Raw genomic sequence first — 22,697 nt, forward strand, 5'->3', positions numbered from 1 at the left:
ATTATTTTTTTTTTTTCGAAACCTGAGTAAAATAATCTTATTGCTTCCAGAGAAGTACAGCTTTACTGGCTAGATTAAGATAACTCAATGTAGAATCACCCTCCACCTGAACAGAATATATTTGCTTTGAAATAATGACCAATAATGACTGATTACAGCTATTAAGATACATTAAAAATCTCAAGGGAATTCCATACAAGGTAATTCCAAACAAGGTAGGATTTCATACCCTCAAAACCAGGTATTTGTAGGACACTGATTAAATGCTAATTTGCAATGTGATTTTTTTAAAAAAAATTTTAAGCACAAGAGCATGCAAGCATTGCTGTTTCAAAGGAAAGGCAGAAGGGCTCAATTTGATGTGTATTCCTTTAATCTATTTGGAAGCAGGTCACAGCACTAGCTGATCAAACAGTCCCTGGTATTTACCTCCACCTGTCGAAGTATAAGCTGTTCCATAGGAGAGAGCAGTCGAGGAGGTTCAGATTCTTTACATGGGAATAAGAGAATCCAAGAAAGATGCTGTGTATGAAACTGCAGGATGAAACGCCACACTCCAAATGGAAGAGATTAAAGGCAACTGGCACACTTGTGTATATTATCATTCTAAAAATACATGTACCTCCAAATATATATTATGTCACAAGTATAAAGTGTGTACACTCAAGTGTGTTAGTGTATATATACACTAAACTGTAGGAGACACCAATGATGTTCAGATCTTTTCTGAATGCTTAAGGGACTCCATTAATTTTTTCATACATTCTTGCTGGCTGCATGAGAACAGGAGAACAATTCTTGGAGAACATTCAGCCTAATGCTGTTGTGACAGCTCAGAGGAAACCAGCAGTCAAAAATTCTGAAAAATCTTCCATAAAGTAAACCAATGAGAAATAGCAGTAAAATGTTTAATGCCTGTAATTTATTGTATACATACTCTGCAAAACTTATATGCATTTGGTGTGTGCAAAAGTATACACTTTCTTGACAGCACCAGAAAACAGTTAAGCTATGTACGAGTTTTTAAACCTGATTTGTCACATAGTGTAAAAAGACATTGTGCACAAATGATATCCCCAAAGAAAAAAATCATTGGCTAAAACTAGAAGCACCCTTATTTACACACTAACACTTTAATATTGCATCACACCCACTCACCAAAATAAATAGAAGTACATTCATCACAATTTAAACACCAGTCTCTCCATATATTTATTTTCTTTCTGACATGTTTTGGTCTCCAGAAATATGCTATATCTAGAAATATGCATCAGCTACTAGATTATGTTACAAAATGCAAAAAAAAATAGAAAATTAGTTTTCCTGGACAATATTTTGGGCTTTACACAAAAATAAATCCAGATTTCCATAGAGATCTCATATACTTCTTGAAAGATTTTTATTTTAAAGCACAGCACAGAGTTGCACACTAAGGCTTCCTGTGATATGCAAAACCCTGGCCTCCAAAAGACATCGCTGTAAAGTGAAATACAGCTCAAATGTAAATACAAGACATTTTCAAAAAGTAGTCATCAATAGAAAGTGCCCTTCATTTGATTTAGCATTAGCAGTAAAGAAGTAGCTACTGTAATTGTGCAATCAAAGCCAGACCTGGAAGGGTTTTATGAAAAGTATGTCATTTCACACTATCAAGTTTAAGGATATAGAATCTGAGATAGCAGAAACCGACCAACCTTTTTATACTCCTACATTCATTATTTTTTTGACACAATTTAGTAAAAAAGGCACATTGTCAAACAGTGAATTAAAAATCTAAAAAACTAACCAGAATTTCATTAAATACAACTAAATCATTAGCTTAACATCAGGTCTCATAAACCAATATAAGCATTCTTCCAGTTTTTCTTGACCTCAAATTCAGATGCACTTTGGACAGATACGGAAGTACTCTTGTTAGATTAATACTATTAATCTGGAAAAGAGTAAACATGTTTTTGGATACAAGGTCAGGAATTAAAACAAAAAAATTTAGTTCCTTCCTAGCCGATTTACAAATATGCAGCAAATGCAAACACATTAAAACCCAAACATTTGTACAAAATTTGAAAACCATTAGCATCCCATGCCAATTATGAGAAAGTACTTCTTGACTGTAAAAATTACAAATCTGTCCTTGAATAATTTTTCATACGAAATAGGCAAAATGTAAGCAATGATCACTGTGTGAAGAAACAGTTATACAGTGTCTTAGGGAGGCTAGCAGAGTACATTCCAGTCACCATCTAAAAGACAAATGACAAAGTGCTTTACAGATTAAGAAATTTAACTGATCTTGCATGGTTAAATAATCCAAAAGTGGTGAAATAATCAGGTTTGATTTCACCTATATTTATCTGAAATGCAGATTTAATTCCCAACTGAACCAATTTTGAATGAATATATTTCTTTTGCTTCGTAAGAGACTTTTTTCCCCCCAGCCAGGCAGGAAGTTGCTCACAGCTGATATAGGTGTCTGAGTAGACAGACCTAGAGCTTTTCTCCAGCTAAAAAGAAGTAAAAAAAACCCCAAACAGTAACTTGATCATGGTCCCCGTGTTCATTGTCTTGAATGGATAATTCTAGGAACTACAACAGAAAATTTTAGATGGTCCCAATGAAGCAGAGTGAATACAACACACTTCTAGACAAGCAGTGAGGTTACACTATCTTGCATGGTCTCAAGTGCATACACTCAGAAACAGTTTTTGTTAGTTAATATAGAAAGTTAAAAATACAGAGGAGCAATGATGGTATCTTCATCTGGGCTCCTTGTCAGATAATACTGAATTAGTTTATAGAATCTATCCCAATAGCTTACTCATGTCAGTGTTTTACTGAGGCAGTGAAATGCTATGCCATTGACAGAAAACATCTTAAAAAGGCAATCTGTTTTTTCTTACATTAAGAGTCAGATGTTTAAACTTCAGCAGCTTCCAAGATTGCTTCTTACTGGTTGCTATCTGAACGGCTTCCTAGAAGCAACACTGTTAAGAATAGCCCCCAGATAGGAAAGGTTCCTTTGTTTTTCTTGTACAAGGTAATTTTTCCTTTTTATTCCTTTACTTCCCCCCCTGTCCCAACAAGCACCCAAAGCCCTTTTTGTACTTTTCCAAGTACTTCTAGCATTAAAACATAAGAGCATCAGCAGCTGAAGCCAGAAGTACTATCAGAGTCCTGGAGCTTGAGGCAGAGCTGAATAGTGATACTGGTGAGCTTTGAAGGGCAACCTGGGGAAAACAAAGTAGATGCGACACCAGATTTGAGCTTCAGACTCTCAGTACAACTCCTGTAGACTTACATGAACCCTGTGCTGATTGTAAACAAATTCAGTTACTGAAAGAAACAGTCTTTAAGTGCATAGTTAGAAATAATGTGCAAATATGGGCATTAAGGTAAGTAACTGAACTAACTCTCCTGCTATACATAACATTTTAGATTTTTGGTTCGATGAAATTAATCACAAGTATTAACTAGTTAGCATGAAGTTGTTAATACTGAAGAGCTGCAAATACATTCTAACAAAACTTAATTCTGATGTGCTTTCTAAACAGTAAACCTAATTAGATAAATGACTGCTTCACATTTTAAATCATTTAACACATCGGATGTTTAATGCAAGAAAAAACATGTGCACCATACACAATTTGTAAAAGCAGCAGAAGCTGTTAAACAAATGTGAAGATTTACAGGGCAGGAAAAGAATTCCCAAGCATACGCTTGAGCCCAAAAGCACAAGTTACATACAAACACTAGAAATTCCTGTTTTCAGGGTGTGTATTTATCATACTGAATTAGATTGGCATTGGAATTCTAGACACAGCAAAAGCCAACATAATCTTTTGGCCATATCTATAACTGTAGAATTTGCAAATGACATGCACTTTTCTGTTTAGAAATAAAGAGGTTCAAATTATTTTTATGGGTCCTCAAATCAGAAAATATGCAGCACTTTATTGCTTTGAACATCTGTGGCAACAGCTGAATTTACACCCAAGCTGCTTCCGTACAGAAGATGACATTTCAATACTTTGAGGTTCAAGTTGGGAGACAGAGTAGGATATAAAGCAATGTCTCTAAGTCTCAAGAAATATCAGGGAACAAGAATGCTATTCCTTTCTTTCAAGTGAATGCAAAATTGGTTTACTGGTATATGGGCCCACACAGTTCTGAGTCAGTGCATAGCTAGTCAATATTTCTGCTGGCATCTTGAACTGGTTTAATCAATGGAAACATCTATTAATTTTATTCCACTTAATAATATGCATTAGTGCATCAATTTCTTCATAAAAAACCAACCCTGGCAAGTATTAAAAATAAATATCTTATTTAGGTGAAACTAAAGTCTTGCTTTTCAGTACTTTAATCGCTTTAAATATTCTTTTGCCCTCGAACAAGCAAATGGAAACTGAAGTAGAATAAGAGATGTGTGGAGGCAGAGGGTAGCAGAAACATGAACAAAAGTCAACACCATAAGTCAGTTAACGTGTCCTCAGCTTCTTAGACTGTCTCTTGCGTTTTAATTCTTCTTCTTCCCGTCTCAATTCTTCTAAGTCCTCCTGAACACCGAGTCTCAAGCTGCCAAATAAGATGAAATCCTTTACACAGTGCTACTTAAGAAACATGAAATTTTACTTCTACCCCTCCCCCAAGGAAAGCAATCCTAAAAGTATTACAGCTGACTTGAGCAAAAATTTTAGATCAGTTCAACAATCATAAATTTTCTTTAATTATAGCAAGAATACAGCTTTAGAAAATAAATCAAGATTTTATCATTAGATTAGAATCAAATCTTTTGAGAGAAAAATTATTTAAAACTTTTGTTAAAAAAAAATCAAGATTGTGAAAAAAACTGATTTTAATACGAAAGGTCATTTTTTTCCGAAAAGAAGCTGCTGAAACACATCCATCAATTCTTGCCAATGTAACTCTTACATAAAAGTCATAGCAGGACTGACTCATCAACTTCGCTGAGTGCTACCTAAACCTTTTACATTGGCAAGGGAGAAAATGGATATGTCAAACAGTAGAGAAGCAAAAGATTTTGCCGCAACTTCCTGGCCTGAGGCACCATTCACGTAGCTACAAGCACAACATTGCTCCACGCTCAGTCTATCTAGCTGCCATGACTCTGGTGAACAGGCCCGAGGAAGAGACTCTGCTAATACAGCATGTTCTAGCTATGTCCCTGCATAATTTCTTCAACTTCCACATACTACATACTACAGCAAGTCAGTATGTTGAAAGTGATACTTAAAACAGTATCTGCAATCACTGATCTCCTCTTCAATAAAAAAGGGCTGGATAGCCTTGCTGGTTTGATACTAGGAATGGGTTTGGCAAAGTTACTATTTGGTGATCAGCTACTGCCTCGTTTGTACATTGTGCATTTGTACATCCATAGTTCATTATGAAGCAACATAAGGCAGTGTAGCATGCACCTCGATGCAAAAGGTTCAACCACATGACAATGAAGATTCAACTGTTCTGGGCTAAACTGCTCCAGTACAGGCTCTGAAATTGATTTTATATCTAAACAAGCATGGCAAAGTCATCTTGAATTCAGGAAACTGCAGTAATCCAAATTAAGAATAGAAACAAGCACATCAAGGATCTATGTGATAAAACTCTGGCTTGAGGCATCATTTTTCATTTCAACTTAGAACTTAACTATAATTTTAGTGGGATTGCTTGGTTAGAAGAAGTTCCTCATTTCAAGGGTCACAATGCTTTTAACCAAACTCTCAGCGAAAAGTAGCTGAGCATTGAAAATACTTAAACTCAGTTTTACTCGAGTTTCTTATCTCCCCTTCCTTTATACTAGCATGTGTAGTTAAAAGTTGGCCAGGTATTCGGCTCTGCAAAACTTCACTCTAGGTCTTCAGAAAATTCGGTCAATAGCAATATCACTAAAATTCCAGTTGTTTCCTCTAACTCCATTTAACAGACTATAGCTTTGCATGAGCTGCAGCTATTCCCCAGGAGCCAGGAGGAATAAGGACACTGACTATAACTTCAAGAAGATGCAAGTTTCCAATGCTCAAGGCACCTTCTGAATAACAATATAAAAAATTCAGTAGAACAAAAAAATTTGGTAACTCAGTGTATTCCAATATTTTCCATTATCTATAAAAACCTCTTATAACTTTCACAAAGCTTGTTCCACCAGCCATTAAAACCAAAAAGAAAATCAGTTTATGAACACCACATTTTATAATAGCAACATAAGAATTGTGCAGGTCTAGAGGCCAAAAACCAACGGTCAAAACCAATACGAAAATATAATCTTCATATTATAAATCACTGATTACATAAGTTTGTCAGAGTACTTTTAATACATACAAATATACACACACAAACACATGTATATAAACACAAATAAATCTTCCAGTCCTCAAACTAGCAGAATATTGTAATGTCTGGGACAAATTGAAGGGTTTAGCATTTCAACTGAAATTTATATTATTAAAAAAAAGATTATTTTTGGGCATAAGTTGGTTTTGGTTTGGTTTTTTGTGTGTTTTTTTTCCCCAAGCAAATTTAGTGATACATGAGAATGAACATACAAGATTTATTTACTGTACTCACCACTGGCTGGCTGAGTTTCATCTTTACCTAAGCTTTCTTATAAAAAATAGTAAGGCTTATTTACCTCTGCTATAAAAAGTAGCAAATATCCACTCTAACTTAGCCCCATGACTTGGGCAATAAACAAGCTTCCCACTTTTTGAGTTTAAATCTGTGCATACCTCCTAGCTTCTTCTTTCTGTTGCTCTCTCCAGCTGCTCTCCATATAACGTAAGGCATAATCACTTTCATCTTTGTATCTGGAAATTAAATATCAGTTTTCAGCACACTAAAAAACCACGATAATGTACAGTTGTGTTATGAATTCACATCCCTTGTTAGAAAGAAAAATTACCTTGCCATACACAGATTTTAATGTTTTGAAAGAATCTAGGTTACAAGCCTTTAAAATGCTTGCCTTCTTATACCTTATTGTCAGACAAGAGGGAAGTATTTAAATAAGTCAAATAAGAGCCTTCATTTTCCAGCAGTTCCTAGTCATACCAAGTTAGATCCTCTTACAGAACAGCTAACACTCTTGCATTTAGCAGTTTGTATTCAGGCAGCTACATTTGATGAATTCTGAAATACCGCAGACTGCTACAGAAAGCATTTTAACATCCAATAATAGGGAAAAGTTGCTATGAATGACACAGGTGAGACATTGAAGCAGCTGTGTTGTTCTCCAACTATGTCCTATTGCATCAAATTTTATTGCTCCCCAGAAGAACATGGCAGGCATTGTGAAAATTCAAGGTCCCTTCTGCACAGAAGCAGCTCTAATGCTTGTGAAATTTCTGCAATGCAAAACCATTTTTGGATACCAGCACTTCCCCTATTTCTATGACATTTTTATTTGTTGAACTATATTAATTTCTGTTGCTTGTTCTGCAGTATCTTAAAATTGACATTTTTCTTACCTTTTCCGGTCATAGCCAAATATTTCCCGAATATGTTTTGATATTTCTTCTTGGGGTTCCCCTTCATCTTCAATGAAGTCATCCATTTCAGAGTCATATTCATCATCATCATCATCTTCTATTTGTCTCTTGTAACTAACAGGTGGTCTTCCAAGACCTAAATGACAGAGGAGTGAAAAAATCATTAATTAATAACATTAATATAACATTAATTTAACAGTACTTCTCCTTGCTATATCTTGGGCACAGCCATTTTACAGCTCTGGTGGAAAACTTCTTCAAGGTGGAAAACTTCTGCCTCAAGTTAACTAGCAATTCTCAGAAACTCAGTAAAAGGAAATACTACCTCTAAGTTGTGCTGTAGAAGATTACATATCAGTATCGCCAACTGCATCCTGAGGAAACTACCAGACAGAAGTCTATGTTCTTACTCAAGGTTTTCTAGACACTTATTTGCTAGAGTCCATGCTGCTTGTTAACTGTTCAGAAATACATTTTTAGAACTGCTTGCTTACTGATAAGGTGAATTTTACAAAACACTTAAATATCAGTCACAGGTTTGCTGTGTGGTTTTAATTTTCATGTACCACTTTAAGTATCTGTTACTTAAGACACTATGAAATTTTAAAGACAAGGCATAATTAAGTGATGCAGAAAGTGAATCCTTCAATTCTTTTCCTTCTAACAGCATTCGTATACCAACATCCATCACAGGCTGCTTAGTTTTCTTTCACATAATACTTCACAACCCAGGCCTGTATTTCAAGGAATATGAGCATAGGTAAAAATAAATAAAAAGTTGCAAAGCAGAAAAAAGCATTCTACTGTTAAATGTACTCTTTAAAAGGCAAATATGGTATTTTGTCCAAGTCTTCCTAATTGCATCTATAATTGTCAAAGACCCTCAATGACCTCAACTTAGACATATATAAAAAATTCGAAACAAAACTAAGTGAAAAAATTATTTGCTCTAAAACTTTATACCTTGTGGATGAAACACAGGTCTATGCCCTTGAAAAGATCTCATTCCATTTATCTGTCCATTGCTAGGTCTCGTGACTAGGTTTTTAGAAGAAATAGTTTCCGATACAACAGTACACTTCGGTTTTACAGTTGTACCCAAGCCGCTGCCTGGTCGCCCAGGTCCTGCACTTGGGCTGATGCCTGGCCTTCCTGGTCCTGTTCCCAAGCTGCTGCCTGGTCGCTTGGCTCCTGTGCTTGCACTGATTCCTGGCCTTCCTGGTCCTGTTCCCAAGCTGCTGCCCGGTCGCCCAGGTCCAGTGCTTGGGCTGACTCCTGGCCTTCCTGGTCCTGTACCCGTGCTGCCGCCTGGTCGCCCAGGTCCAGTGCTTGGGCTGACTCCTGGCCTTCCTGGTCCTGTACCCGTGCTGCTGCCTGGTCGCCCAGGTCCTGTGTTTGTGCTGATGCTTGGCCTTCCTGGTCCAGTGCCCAAGCTGCTGCCTGGTCGCCCAAGTCCCGTGCTTGAGCTGCCGCCTGGTCGCCCAGGTCCTGTGCTTGAGCTGCTGCCTGGTCGCCCAGGTCCTGTGCTTGAGCTGCCGCCTGGTCGCCCAGGTCCTGTGCTTGAGCTGCCAGCCAGCCTTCCAGGTCCCATGCCTGAGCCACCACCCAGTCGCCCAGCTCCTGGGCTTGAGCTGCTGTGTGGCCTTCCAGGTCCTGCGGCTGAGCTGCTGCCCAGTCGCCCAGGTCCCGGGCTTAAACCACTTCCTGGCCTTCCAGGTCCCATGCCAGAATTGCTGTTCGATCGCCCAGGTCCTGCACTTGAACCGCCACCTGGATGTCCAGGTCCTCCTTTTCCTAAGCTGCTGCCTGATCGTTTTGCATTGGAGTTGATTCCATGCTGAAGGGCTGCAGCATTTCCTGATTTTGTATGGACAGACTTTTTCAGGCTGGATTCTTTAGCAGATGGTAGCCTCTGAGCCCCATTGGCTGCTGGTTTTGAAGGTGGCACATGAGAGCTTGGGCCAGACTTTCCAATACCATTGACAGGTAATTTACTATGACTGCTACCAGTAGAGCTTTTTAAGGAGCCATTTTGTGAGTATTTTTCCATTTGATCAAATCTGGAGGAAGATGATGACCGTGAGTGTTTTTCAGTCAATACTGGTGCTTTGCATTTCTTATCAGTACCACTCATAGAAGACGACAGACTGCCTTTTGGTGTGGAATGTTTATCTACTGAGCTTTTGTTAAGTTTTGCATTTACAGATTCTTTCTGAGAAGTCACTTTTTTTGAAGAACTGGATATCCCTGTACTCTTAATCTCCTTCTCACTTTTCTTATGCATTTCTACTCTTTTGTTTTTGCGTCCCAAATACTCCCTCTCTCTCAATTCTTCTGCTGTTCTGGGTCTCTCTTCTACTTTTTTCACTGCTTTTATTTCTACTGGTTCATACTGTTTTATTTCAGCAAGCCTTAAGAGCTCTGCAAATTTCAGAGGTGCTGGTGCACTTTTGGGAGGCGCCTTTGGTTTCACTGCAACTTTGGATGGTTTCTCTTCATATTCTTCTTGCTCATGCTCAGATTCAGTCTGACTGTATTCGAGTTGCTCAGTTTCATCTTCTGTTGCATACTCAGCCTCTGGGGCCTGAGCGACATTCTCACAAGTCCTCCTCTTTTTAGGCTTCTCTTCAACAGGAATGCCATTATAGCCATAAAAATTGTCCTTTGTTCGTGAGGCCATAGCTCTTGCTTTTCTGTCATGTTTCAGTTCAATACGTCTAGCCAAGAGTTCTTCTTTCTTTCTTCTTTCTTCCAGTGCTGTAAAAGAAAACCAGGAGAAAGTTATGCAAAAGCACTACTTTTTATTTCAATTTCTTCCAAACTGATAAAACCATTTAGGACAGTAGTTTAAGGATATCTGGCTAACAGCTATTCGAATAGACCAGAAAGTGGTCAGAGGTCTGCCAAACAAGGCAAGCTAACCCACCTGAATCAACTACTCCAACAAAGGCGAACAATTAAGTCAAATGCTGCTATTGCAAAACCCGCTAAGGTGATTCAACCAAAGCAGCTCTCCTGAACGTTATGCAAGCTAAGGAGAATTACTGTATGATGAGGTACAGGACTTATGGGATCTCTGGGTAATGGAAGGAGTTCTGAGACTGAGCAAGAGAATTTTGAGACTGTACAGAATTTACTATCAGATGTTTAAGGGAAGATGATGAAAGGGAGGGAATCAAAGAGCATTGGAGGGATAAGAATTGGAAAACAGGCTGAGTGTGTGTGTAGAGGGGTGTAAGGGAGAGACAGAAGCAGCCAGCCACAGATAAGCAAGCTGCTGGTCACTACATTTGTCTGGTAGAGCCCTGTGCCCCATCTCCACAGTCTGTCCTGTATTCTTACTGAACTGTTTTTAGCTATTTTCTGCATAAGTATGCCCTCTATCTTGAGCCTGTGTGTGATCCGCAGACAAAATTCAGGCTGAACTAGCTGGTAAATAGGATGAGAGGTCTGAACGCCAAATACTGGAGAGACCAAGGGAGTGGGGGCCAAGTACCAGAAAGACTCAGGAAAAGCATCAATTCCTAGAAAATGGATTGGGCTACTCATGCTGTGGGTGCCTGTAAAGGTACCATTCCCTGCCTATGTTATTCTATTGTCAAGGGCTGTGACTGTGCAGAGTGCAAGTGTGTGCATGCCTATGTGGAACTCATGCTCAGTCTTGCTTCTGGCTGGACCTGGCAGCAGGGATAAGGAGCAGGCTCATGACTGGCCCGGGACAGGAGGAATACCCTGGGCCATCCGGTCCATCAGATTTGGTTACCTTTAACAAAACATTAACATGAGAAGCAGCGCAGTATTAGTTTATTCTATAGGCTATTTAAAGGAAATATAATACAGTGGAAAAACTGTGGCTCAAACAAAACCTCTGCCATACAAATTTAAAATTCAGACTGTATTGATACACTAGATTAAGACAACAACAGGAACTCTTACCATTTCTTCACACAGATAAAGCTTTTCAAAGTTAAGTTACCAAAAGTCCAGACGGTTTCTTGCAATATCTCTTCACCTTAACTACTACTCGATCTCCAACAGTAAATGCTAGCACAGCTGATTAACATTTAACTCCTTAGGAAAGCACGCAAACATCCCTAGTCCTTACTTAGTCCTGGCTTTCCCTCAGCATCAGTTATGTGCATAGGTTCCAGAAGCAGATGTGTAGCTGTATTGGCAAGAGCTTTGAATAAGGCGACAAAGTCTCAAAGAGTCAAGGAAAGTCTCCCATAAGAAATATTTTGGACTGTTACCTTTTTTTCTTTTTTCTTCTTCTTGCCGTCTGAGAAATGCTTGCACTGCTGCAGACTCTACACCCTTGACTTTTGGAACCTTTTTGGGAGGACCAACAGCCAAACTGTACCTTTTCTGAAAAAAACCAAAGAAATATGTCAGAAAAGTTAAGAAATGTAAAAATCTTAAAGTTTTTAAAACTGAGGGGTTGCGTAGCAATCATGAACTTGACTTTAAGCATAGAGATGGCACAGAATAAACAAACAATGAATTACCACTGAAGCTGAGAGTTGACGGATACACTTGACTCCTAGCCATACTTTGGTTCAGGCTGACTAAGGTGCAACAGGCCGCGTGTCCTTGGAGTGAACTTGCGAGCTAGAAAGCCCTAGGCTCACGTACAAGCAAGTGAAGGTGTCTTAAATATTTTGAAAGGTAGTTTCAAAACCCAAAAGTGCAAGATAACCAAAGTACAGAACAAGATACCAGAGCTAAAACAAAGACATCTGTCTTGTCTATACTATTGACTAGCAGCCAACTACGTCCCCCTATAAATATTACCATCAGGATGGGCCCAATTTGAGCTCTCGCTGAATTGCAGCTGGACTGCATGCCAGGTGACTCTCCCCTTGAGCAGGGATGCCTCTCAAGGTTAGAGATTCCTTACCTGAGAGATCCCTTACCTGCGACAGATCCTCGGTAAGTGACTGATAGCATGCTGAATTAATATTATGAAACATTACTAATCCATGTAGCTACTCAATATTATTATAAACATTGTATGGATAATTCCATTAGACATAAACCGTTGACCAAGTCTGAGACTAAGATTGGATCCAGCTACACCTAGGCTCCAAAAGGAGTTTAGAAAGCAAGGGGGTCCACTCAGCCTCATAACTCAATGGGATGGTCCTCCTTACTCTTTGCATCTCCAGTCTGTGTGAATCATTCTAACTCAATTTTCCTTTGTATGTTTCTTCCATGCAGTAATTAATAAGGTGACCCCTGCCATCAAACTTATTGAACCTTGTCAAACCACTGTTAAAACTTTGTTAAATTCCATCAAACTTATTGAACTGTCAATTTATTATTTTATCTCAATAAAATATATTGCTACTTCTCTCTTTTGAGAGGTGCATTCCACTCATCCGTGACAACAGTGCACTCAGCTTTCTGAAGGAATGAACAGTAAACCAGAAGACAGGTAGGGGAAACCAAGAGAAATTAGTAAAATGCACTAGACTGAGAAGGAACGCAACAGCTGCATCAGTAATGGAATAAAAATATTTCAGTTCAGTCTTAGTCTTTGACCAAGCAGGAGACAAAAGCATACTACAGCCCAAGCTGCCAGAGTCTGTTCAGTTCCAGACTGCAGGTTTACCAGTCCATTAGGGCTTTCAGCTTTTTTATGGATGCTCATTTGAGTTTCAGGCTATCCTATTCAGTGAAAATAAACAAATCAACTAAAAAAAGGAATTACTCCAAAAGTAAGTTGGAACTGACTTCACCAGCATAATTAGTAGGTTGATCTAAAGCCAGTGGTACTGATTTTAGTTCCTGCAGCAGTGATCTTAAACAGAAGATTATTTTTTTTTGTACATCGAGTTAGTGATCTGCATATCAGTTAACAAGAATAGGCGCAGGCCTGCACTCTAATATCCTTACCACTTGAGACTGCTGGATGAACTCAGCAGACCAACTGTGACAGAATACGCAGCCCCGACTTGGCACCTGGCAATTATACCACTTGCATGTGAGAAGGCTTCAGGGAGACCTTATTGGGGCCTTTCAGTGCTTAAAGGGGACTTACAAGAAAGACAGGGACAGACTTTTTAGTAGGGCCTGTAGTGATAGGACAAGGGGTAATGGTTTTAAAGAGGGTAGATTCATACTAGATACATGGAAGAAATGTTTTACGATGAGGGTGGTGAAACACTGGAACGGGTTGCCCAGAGAGGTGGTAGATGCCCCACCCCTGGGAACATTCAAGGTCAGGTTGGACTGGGCTCTGAGCAACCTGCTCTAGTTAAAGACGTCCCTGCTCACTGCAGGGGGTTTGGACTAGATGACCTTTAAAGGTCCCTTCCAACCCAAACTATTCTAAGATTCTATATCTTGAAGTGAAGCAGCATGTTTTCATATAACATCCTTTTGCTTGGCAGTGAAAATGATAGAGCTGTTTACTTCCAAGAACATCCTAGAAAAGCTCTAAAGACTACAACGCTGGTGATCCTCAACACAGACAGGATTTGCACAGCTTGCCATGCCTAGATGTCTGTCCAGTCCTGTACAACTTGGGGTTCCGGCAGCTGAACAGTTGTAAAGTTATCTATGCTATTCCCTTTTTTCCTTCTCTTGTTATCTCCAATAAATGTTATTTAAATCAATATGTTAAGAGTCCAAATGCCTTTCTTACTGAGATCTATAACAAACACTTGCACTAGTGTGCTACACCTGTTCAGACATTACCTTTCATAAAGGTACCAATTATCAGATTGGGCTTTAGAATGATAAAATGGAAACAGACTTTTTTGATCTTCTTCCCACCAACAGACTAGAGAAGATAACCAAAGCAATGAGAAGAACAGGGACACTTGCAAAAATAAATACAGTAGAAGCCAGTTAAACCCAGAAGCAGATGGAAAGTTGAAGAATACATTTAGGAAAAAAAGCAACTCTATTTGTTGTTTGAGAGGTTTGGGGTTTTTTGGGATTTCAGTAGTAAGCCAATAGATTATAAGCTAAACCAAGATCTTCCACATGGAAAGTTAGGATCCTCACCAAATGAGAGCGCTGTGAAATACGGTCCCAAATAAAAACAGCACTAAAAAAAGCTACACAAGTCATTATTCCCATAAATATCTTCCTATCCTCATATAGCCTTATGAAACTTAACTAAAAAAATTAAAATATCTGGTAAGGATAACCTACACGCAAATGTTTTAGGAGCAATAATCAGGCAAGCTAGTAGCATAACTCCCTATAGATTTCAATATCACCCAATGGAAGCCTTTGTTCTAATTTCTAATTCATTGAAACAGCAGCACATAAACAGATTCCTGGATTACTTTAATGACTAATGTGCAGACCCATACATTATCTTGTATACACATGCACTAAGAAGCAAGGTTCAGAGACTCATTTCTAAAATGCAGCCAAAACTGGCCTCAAGAAGGGCAGCTACAATAACAGCTATTTGTAGTCACCTTTAGTAATTTCTGAAATTACTAAAACAAACTTATAGAGATACACCATACATGTACATTGCAGCAGTGCAACCTGACATGTTGCCTCATCACATTAAAGACCTACTAGTGTCAAGCTCATTTACCAAGATTCACCTCTGCGCAAGAGAGTTTACCACAATCTGAGAAGTGATTTTGTAAATCCTTATCACTTGGAGAAGCTCCAACTCTGAACAATTTTTGGTACTTACAACTGAAATCATTAGAACTGATCATCATAGCTAGGACTATTTAAAGGATAAGATAGCTGGAGCTGGGCCCTTCTCTTCTGGGAAGCTGAGGTCCTTCCCTCCCCAGCTTTTGTGTTGTTTACACCAAAAGTATTCCAAGACCTAACTGTTCAGGAAACCTGAACCACAATGCAGTACTGCCTCTCAATTTTTGCTCAAATGTAGTCCATGACTCAGTGGCCCAAAGTAACTCCATCTAAACTGGAATGATTAGAGAAGCAAAGCAATCCACACATTATGAGTGAAAATCCTTTCAGAAAAAGGTTGAAGCAAATTAGTACCTTAGGAACAATTTGAGGTACTCTGTAGTATACTCATATTAATATAATGTCTATGTAAATTATCTTACTCCCGGAGTTCAACATATCATGTTTTGCCATTGGTAACCAAATTTGGCAAAACTTGGTTTAACTATTCAATTTCCACAGAGTTTTTAAAAACAGAGCATTTTCAAAACAGAGGATACGGTTGGACTCGATCTTACAGGTCTTTTCCAACCTAAATTATTCTATGATTCTGAAAGAGTTTTAGGCCTAAGGAGCACCTTTCAAAACTGCTAAACAGCAGGGACAAATGTAGATTGATCTATCCTGTTAGGAAGCCTTATAAAGAATTAGTGATGGGGAAGCAGTTTTCAGGCTTTCTTTTGCTGCACTACAACCATCAGTCCTGTCCAGGAGCAGGTTTGTAAAGCAGCTTGACAGACATGCTGTTTTCTCACTGTCACAGTAATGTGTCAAATTGTGCAAAATTCAAGACTTAAGTCTTCCTATCAGTAGCTGTCATGGTTTAGCTTCAGTCAGCAACTAAGCACCACACAGCCACTCGCTCACCCTCTGCTTCCACAGTGGGATGAAGGAGAGAATCAGAAGAGCAAAAGAAAGAAAACTTGTGGGTTGAGATAAGAACAGCTTAAGAATTGGGGGAAAAAAATTGTAATGAAAAGGAAAACAGCAAGAGAGGAACAAAAGCCAGTCTGCGGGCAGCAATCACTGCCCACCGGCCAACTCCCCCCAGTTTATATACTGAGCATGATGTCATAGGGTATGGAATAGCCCTTTGGCCAGTTGGGGTCAGCTGTCCTGGCTGTGCCCCCTCCCAGCTCCTTGTGCACCCAGCAGAGCATGGGAAGCTGAAAAGTCCTTGACTAGTGTAAACATTACTTAGCAACAACTAAAACATCCGTGTGTTATCAACACTGTTTTCAGCACAAATCCAAAACATAGCCCCATACTAGCTACTAGAAAGAAAATTAACCCCATCCCAGCCCAAACCAGGACAGTAGCATTTCTTGATATTGACTAACAACTGAAAACATAGCTAAACGATTCATAAATTAATACCCATTTTCTGTACTGTGAATCACTACTATTGTTGATAGAAGTTTTGTTCACCTTCATTTAGAAATAGCATAAAATAACCAGCTTAAGTTTAGTCTTTTTAAAAGCACTGAACCATGCACATATTCCACAAGCACTGATAAAGTGTTTTACTTACAGTGCAAATGAACATGCATCAGATTCCAGGTAAACCAGACAAAATAAGCCGGGGCATGTCACTACTTTATCATCCAAGCAGCAGCTGCCTATTCTGGCTTTTTATAGCTATTGCCAAGTTGGTTAAATAAATGGAGAAACAGAAACGTTTAGCCTTTAGGAGAGAGCAGGTCAAGCTGCTCCCAGAACACTGCACTAAAGTTGTAAACACTGATAATTTCTCTGGGTAGAACTGCGTGACAGCTCTAACTGAACACTGGTGAGATGCACAAAGTGGGCACTGCTTTACCCAAAGGAAAAAGTAAAGGCTGTGGAAGTGCCTTTCGTCAACTGTGTACCCTCAGGAAATAACAAGTCTTTTCCTACTAGTGAATAGTATTTCTCCTGAGGTTTCTCATTTTTTACCTTCATCTCTGCAAACCTTCCCATAACTACTTACCCAATAACTGGCTCTCCCTGAGTCTAACCAATGGTACTTTAAGAGTATGGTAGAAAGTCCATAACAGTGCAAAATCTTATTTGTTTTCCACTTACAGCCAGAATAAACTGTTTCAGTGGGCTATCTAGCATATGAAGTTACATGACTGACAAAGAAGCAGATTTTTCTCTGAAAAGTATACCTCAAAACAAAAAGATTAATTAAAAAGATTGGTATTAATATGTCAAATAAAAAAAACCCACCAGGCTGTATGTGCCTATACATTCACACACATGCATACTGACTTGAGAGATGTATATCAGGTATAGTTTATATACATATAAGACATCTGTCCCTTAAATGCAAAGTGCCAGGGTGTAGTAGCCAGCCTTGGCCAGTAGGTAAGCTCCAGGTCACAAGTTTAACTGTATAATCTGCAACCAAGGTTTTCCTCTTAAATCACTGACTTTAAAACGTGGCACACAATCCTGATACAGTTGCAGCTGTTTTGATGTCAGCATTCAAATGCCTAATCTTGGACTGTCAAACAGATTTTATAAAATTATTATAAGCTTTGTGGCATCCAAATGAAGCCCCAAAAGGTCTAGACCAAAGTACTAGACCCAGACACAATCTACAGAAGTAGTACTGCCTTTAACGATGATCAATATTTACACAGGTAGCAATGCAAGATATGAGCGATCAATTCTGCCAAACCTGACTCAAGTAGAGCACCTGTGCAACTAATCATTTTTGCTGTGGACTTACACATGCAATGTAAAGACAATTCCACTTGTGCTATCCAATATGGGCAACTTGCACAGGTTCTCACAGGGTGGTATTTTTTTTTGTTTGCTTGTTTTTCACTAGCAAGTTGTGACCCCTGTACAATGTTACAACACTTTTCCTATTCTTCCTTACCATTCATCAAGACATGTAGCCTTCTCCAACTGGAAGTCCCTGTTTCCCCCTAAATATTCTTCAGGGTATAACTTTCTGATAACATCACTAATGGTTCATTCACCCAGTTAAGCCACACATACATCCTTGTTTGTGTCACTCCTCTCTCAGTGCCCTAACACTAGTTCCTCAAAAGGCAGCTTTCCAAATTGATACAGGGTCATTTGTGTTAACTGCCCAGGGGTCCCTGCTATCATCCCGTGCTTGTACTCCCAAGGCCTCTGCTACAGTCTCAGCACTGTCCGCTCTGCAGACACCATGCTGGGGTTACCAGCAGCTCACTCGGCAGTTAGCATGACATGCATGTATTCTAAGAAAGTATTTCGCAACTACTGTTACCAATATCTAGTTATGACAAAGTAAATGGCAGTCACCAAGCATGCTTAAATTTGTTTGATTCTCTTCAGGTTCTAAAAACCCCTACCAAGAGAAAGGCTTTACTGATAAGAGTATTTTAACTATCAGCTCATACTGTTCTCATCTCCCCAGACCAATTTAACAGGGTCATACATTTTACTCCTAAAAATGCAAAAATAATTTTCTTAAGATTTTGCAACTGCTGTCACAACACCCAAGCTGAACCATTAGCTGAAAAAATTCTTCTGTTAAATGTTGCTTCACACAGTAAAAAAAAAATTTAAAAGCATAATTTATGCTTTCCTTTATGTAGTGGTACTGTAGTCCTCGTTTTCATCTGCTTATGCAAAAAGAGAAACCAGGGATAGGAAAAGCTGAAAGTTTTACACATTTTAGTCAGTGTTTGCAAGCGCCTGGAACTTAACTATCAAGTTCAGTCAAGTTGAGAACAAAAGCCCTCCTCACCCCCTGCCAACTTTTTACATTGCATACCTTGCAGTTCTCCTTGTGTGGATGCTGATATAATACAAAGCATTTCTAGGCCCTGTTTTGAGATAGTTTTAACCACGTAATAAATGCATACAAACCAATCGAATAGGAGTCTGATTCTACGACAGCAATCTGTACTTCACAGCCACTCTCCATATTTCACTTGCAGGGCTTATCTTGCCTATGGGCAAACGCTTAATAGTTTGTAGATTACGATTTCATGGGCAGGCTCTGTAAGACACAGGGTCCTAGGAACAAACTGTGGGATTTTGCTACTGTTTTACTTCGCAAATACCAAATTTCTGGTAGCTACCTGTACCTGTCAACTTTATTGGAGGCTATTTTGTAACGATTCATGGTCACTATGTATCAGCCTGACTTAAAATGACACGTTAGCAAGTGCTGACGTGGATGACAAGCTGTTTCAGTTTTGGGTCACCTCTTTGTGGTTAAATGCTGTTCTGTATCAGATTTTCTGTAAGTTCTGTACACCAAAGATTCATCCTCAGTTACAAGGAGTAGGGAGCTATAATTTCTAATAAATTATTAATGACAATAGAAACAAGGTGAAATAAAAGAATGACTTGGTTCTAACTATGCTCAGTGTTTTTTTAAAAAAAGCAATACAATTTCATACTTTTAAGAATATCTTCCATACAAACATCTCAAAGTGCTTCACCACATCCATTATGTCACATAAAACAGAGTATACCAATTTCACCAAAAAGAATAGTGACAGAGGAAGTACTTAAATCTTGCTGAAATCAATATCAAATCTCATAACTGGTTATCGTGTCTGATCAAAGCAAGATCACATTGGAAATCTAATGAACTGCTAATATGAACACATGTAACAAGATATACACACACAATACTGAAGCCCCTATGGAACATTATGTGAGAAAAACTAGGGCTCTTTTCAACAACCGCTATAAAGATTATTAGCAACACACCATTAATAGCTTATACACTAGTTCATAAATGTACTGTTTCATTTAGAAACAAAACCTGATGCAACTAATGGGGCATTGAAAGGCTGATTTCAGCAATGTTCCTTTTGAATCTGGATTTCCATAGGGAGATGAACAAGCCGATCTGTTTTTACAGGGACATGATGCAATACCTGTTTTATACAGGTCCCTCTTTTACGATACAGGGCCACATTATTTCTTAAATAGAGCTTTTCTATAGTTTGTTTCTGACATATATATACTACTTGTGCATGTTACTCTATTTTTCATTACAATAGGCATGGAATATTTAGTTTAGTGCACTGTAAAGTTTATTTTAAACTTCTCAAAGGGAAATTCAGGGGATATGCCGATTAATGCAGGAACCAACATTTCTGGAAACCTGTTAACTTTACATACCAGTAAATTTTGTAATTAGCCTGTATGGTATTTTTAATAAAAATATTTAAGATTAATTATCTTATTCTTATATGAACATATTTTATGTACTAGCTTTAATCTAGTGGAGTCACTTTGATGTCCATTGATCAGAAAACCTCCACAGGCCCTCTTTTGAAGCCTAACAGCTGCAGATGACCTCAAGTAGTGCCAAGTGGAGCTCCACTTTTGCTCAGAGACTAAGGCCAGCTTTAGAGTTAAAAGCTGTACCACTAACATGCTACAACAGCAGGAAACCAAACTGCTTCAGCTATGGCTTGAATTGCACTCTCACTCCATGAGTTAATCAGGTAAGCAAATCCTAATCCTTCCTTTATCCATTGCACGAGTAGGATTGCCTCCCTCCACCATCACATCTGCAACATAGAACATGGCAGATATTTCATCAAATCATCATAATGGTTTATAATATGGGACAAAAAATAGTGGTACAGTACATTAAAGCTGCATGAGAAAACTAAGAAGGTAAAAAGAAGTTTTAAACATCTAAAGTAAGAACTACAACCACCCAATGACAATTTAGTGGAACAGCTTGTTTTAAGAGTCATAAAACAGGCATTTAAATATCTTTAAGTATTTATATATTTGATATTTTCATATTTATGTTACGAACCATATTTCTATGTAAAGTCAGAGACAAACTAAATGAGGCTAAATATTAAAGAGTATATTTTAGAAAATTTTTAAAACATGATGGAATCTGATGAATTATGCGCATCTGCTGTGTGGTTGGTCCATATTATCAACTGGTCACAATATTAGTGAACATTACCAAAGTTTTACTAGTGATATAGAGAGACCAAGAGACTCTCAATCCTTGAGTGTCTCCATTTCAGTAGCATCAGAACTAAAGAGTACGCTGCTTTTTCTGTTTTTCCTATAGTTTATGCTAAAAACAACTACCCTCTCGTTTACACCAGTATAAGCGAGCTAATCAGACAAACACAGAACTCTGGCACTTGGTTACCAAGACAAGACAGGAAAAGTGTCTCCCTAGCTGGTGGCTACCAAAGAGAAAATATTTTTATCCAAATAAGCACACACAACTTGTAATTTGGGTCCTGCCAAAGGAATGAAACCCAGTATATGAATGTCCTAAAAGGCCCTTCCTACTGCCAGACTTCATTCAGCCAAGTAAGTGGGTTAGTTCATACTGAATCAACATAAAACTGATAGCTTGAGTTAAAATACAAACTGCTGAAATACAGACTTCAGAATAATATTCATAATAAACCAAATGCCTTTCACCAGTCATCCCCACATAGCTGTTGCAGGCGATTCCTTAGCAATGGATACAAAGGTATTGGACAACACAGCACATTCATCCAAAACTTGTCATTGTCTCCGACCCACATTTGAGACGTGGCAGACTTCTGTTTTCAGAGCAAACAAAAGAACTTATCCCGCTTTTAACCACAACCACTGCCTTCCCCTGCACCACTGTTTTGGCTCTCAGGATCTCGGTGTTTTTGGCGACCGGAAGGCGCAAACCCCGGCTGTCCCTTCCCAGCTCGAAGTGTGCCGAGACCTGTTGACAGAAGGAGCCCCGCTTCGCCCCCCTGCACACAGACGTTTCTCCAGCCCCCAAAAGCGAGTACCTCCGGACGGCGAGGCGAAAGGCCCGGCCTCGGGCCGGCCGGGCAAGCTCCGCAAGTGCTAGCCAGGCCCGTAGACCAGCCTCCTCGGGCCGGTTCCCAGGCGGGGCCGAAGCGCGGGGCAGAGGCCCAAGCGAGAGCCTCGACGCCCCGTGAGGGGAGCGCGGGGCCCCCGCACGACCCGGCCCAGCCCCGAGCCGCCGGGAACCGCCCCCCGGGGGCCGCTAGAGCGCGGGCAGCCGAGGGCGCCGCCGTCCCAACGGCTGTAACGGTCACCGTGCCCCGGCCTCGCGCTTCTCTCCCCCCCAACCCCGCCCCAACAGTCCCAGCTACCCCCGAGCTCACCGGCACCGAGTTCAGCCCTTGCTGCTCCGAGGCCATCACGAGAATATTGCGGAAATCCATGGCTGCCTCGGGGAGGGGGGCGTGAGGCAGTCGCCCTACTCCTCCCCGCCCGGCAGAGGCGACGCCGGCCGGCCCCCACCTGCCCCCGCCCGCCGCCCGCCCCGCCGCGCCGCGCCGCGCCGCTCGGCTCCGCTCCGCTCGCTTCCGGCCGCCGCCGCCTACCCTTTATATCACCTCGCCTCGCGCCGGCGTCACACCGCCCGCGCGTCACTTCCCCTGTGACGAGCGCCTCGCCTCAGGAAACGCGTCCGTTGCGAAGGCAGGGGGAGGAGGGGCGGAGCGTGCCTCGGCCGGTGGCGGCGGCGGCGCCGCACCGTGAGCCCCGGGGGAGTGGCGGGGCCCGAGGCCGCGGCGGGGG

General features: G+C 40.0%; 1 protein-coding gene across 1 annotated transcript; it reads right to left on the minus strand.

The window, feature by feature from the left end:
* Positions 1 to 885: 885 nt before the first annotated feature.
* On the minus strand, positions 886 to 22,441 carry SPTY2D1 (SPT2 chromatin protein domain containing 1). Its single transcript, XM_072864672.1, has 6 exons — positions 22,280 to 22,441; positions 11,756 to 11,870; positions 8,469 to 10,262; positions 7,485 to 7,641; positions 6,747 to 6,824; positions 886 to 4,575 (listed from the first exon to the last, which is right to left on the minus strand). Exons 1-6 carry the CDS (start codon positions 22,337 to 22,339, stop codon positions 4,479 to 4,481), a joined length of 2,301 nt encoding a protein of 766 aa, XP_072720773.1. The 5' UTR covers positions 22,340 to 22,441; the 3' UTR covers positions 886 to 4,478.
* Between the last annotated feature and the right edge of the window lie 256 nt (positions 22,442 to 22,697).

The sequence above is a fragment of the Ciconia boyciana genome, chromosome 6 (genome assembly GCF_034638445.1).
Source record: "Ciconia boyciana chromosome 6, ASM3463844v1, whole genome shotgun sequence".
NCBI lineage: Eukaryota > Metazoa > Chordata > Aves > Ciconiiformes > Ciconiidae > Ciconia > Ciconia boyciana.

What these genes read in the sequence shown, in the direction of transcription:
- SPTY2D1 (XM_072864672.1), bottom strand. Translation starts at nt 22,339, where the DNA reads ATGGATTTCCGCAATATTCTCGTGATGGCCTCGGAGCAGCAAGGGCTG. An exon ending in AAGGGCTGAACTCGGTGCCG is followed by an intron (nt 11,871 to 22,279) that starts GTGAGCTCGGGG and finishes GGTTTTTTTCAG; the next exon opens with AAAAGGTACAGTTTGGCTGT. An exon ending in TTTGGCTATGACCGGAAAAG is followed by an intron (nt 6,825 to 7,484) that starts GTAAGAAAAATG and finishes TTTAATTTCCAG; the next exon opens with ATACAAAGATGAAAGTGATT.